The sequence below is a fragment of the Oryzias latipes genome, chromosome 9, assembly GCF_002234675.1.
Source record: "Oryzias latipes chromosome 9, ASM223467v1".
NCBI lineage: Eukaryota > Metazoa > Chordata > Actinopteri > Beloniformes > Adrianichthyidae > Oryzias > Oryzias latipes.
The window spans coordinates 26216617-26218071 of NC_019867.2; the positions used below are offsets into that span (position 1 = coordinate 26216617).

The window sequence follows — 1455 nt, forward strand, 5'->3', positions numbered from 1 at the left end:
AGCATAGTTAGTTAATGAAACCGACTTTGTTCTAGCTCCAAAATGCTGGAAAGGTGAGATGTTGACTGAAAGAAGATCCCTGATCCGAAACATTTTGTCCAGAAGTTTCAGGATTTGGAGCTGTGCGTAAATGACCGTTCTTCCCAACAGCGTGCGCCGGAGGGGCGGTGCGTCTAACAGCTGATGTCACGGCATGCAGGCAGAGCTCAACCCACACAGCCTCTATAAATACCCGCAGGCTCCACTGCGTACAGCGCATTTGCCTCACAAGCCAAGCTGTACGCACTGGGCATCTCATCCCCGCCAAGTTGGAGGGAAAGCGTGGACGCCCCGCGAACTCAAAGAAAGAATCGAGATGTCTTCCTACTTGTCATCTGAGAGCCGCCGGGTTAGCCCGTCTGTCCACGGCAACAAGTTCGACACGGCGCACCGCAAAAAGGCCGTGGCCAACATTTTCGAGAATGTCAACCAGGACGCGCTGATGAGACTCTTCCAGAAAACCGGCGACATGAAGGCGGAGGAGCGAGTGAGGAGCATCTTCTCCTACACGCAGGACCCGGAGGAGACGGCTCGCGCTCTGATGGCTCTGAAGCAGAGGAAGAAGGACAAGTTCCTCCAGATAGCGGGCATGGTCCGGCAGCTGCTTAAACTGCGCTGACTGCAATGCATCACCGCCTGTGTGTCTGTCGGCTCACTACATGTGAGCCGAATGTGAAAACATTACCTAGTATGTGACTGGGTCACCGCCGCAGGTGCGACTCACCTGTCGCCATGGCGAAGTGGCGTCATGCAGACTCCGAGGAGGAGAGCGCGCAGCCGGCCGCCCAGGGAGGCAACAAGCCGCTGCTACGGCCTCGCAGACGGAGGCAGAGGGAGCCGAGAGGAGGCTGAAGTGTCTGGGAACATGAAGGGAATCCCATGGACTTGAACTGACCAATGCATTCCGATGGATGCGTGACTGTGAAGCAGCGCCGTGCGCGCGCAGGTGCGCATTTCTGCTGTCTGATGCTGCTGTGCATCTGCAACACGAGACTTTACGGTGCCGAAGTACTTGCCTATGTTAATGTCTGTCCTGCAAACACACCTTGTATGAACAGAAGGCTCGCCAGGGGCCGCTACTGTCTTCAAAGTGTTGCACTGGTGCAAACGTTCCTATGATTTATTTTGTTATTTTTAATAAATTATTACCTTGTGTACTACAGTTGACCTCCTGTCTTTTTCTTTGCACGCGCCGTTGTTTCAACAGTCAGCTGTGATTTAGTTGATCATAAAAGGACTTATATGCAATAATGAAGTTAAGATGTGAGGATGACTATAACTTACAGCATAAGGTCTGAAGTTAAACCCTTTGTCCACGTTTTTTATGTCATAGCTTATAAATGATCAGCTGTCCAGCTGCGAGATTTATAACACAGGGATTTCCCATCCTAACATAGTTGCCATGGAAACACAATC

General features: G+C 51.6%; 1 protein-coding gene across 1 annotated transcript; it reads left to right on the plus strand.

Annotated features, from left to right (window-relative positions):
* The first annotated feature begins 239 nt into the window (after positions 1-239).
* tcim (transcriptional and immune response regulator) lies at positions 240-1201 on the plus strand. The gene has a single exon (XM_004072777.4). The coding sequence runs from the start codon at positions 356-358 to the stop codon at positions 656-658; it is 303 nt and encodes a 100-aa protein (XP_004072825.3). The 5' UTR covers positions 240-355; the 3' UTR covers positions 659-1201.
* Positions 1202-1455: the final 254 nt, after the last annotated feature.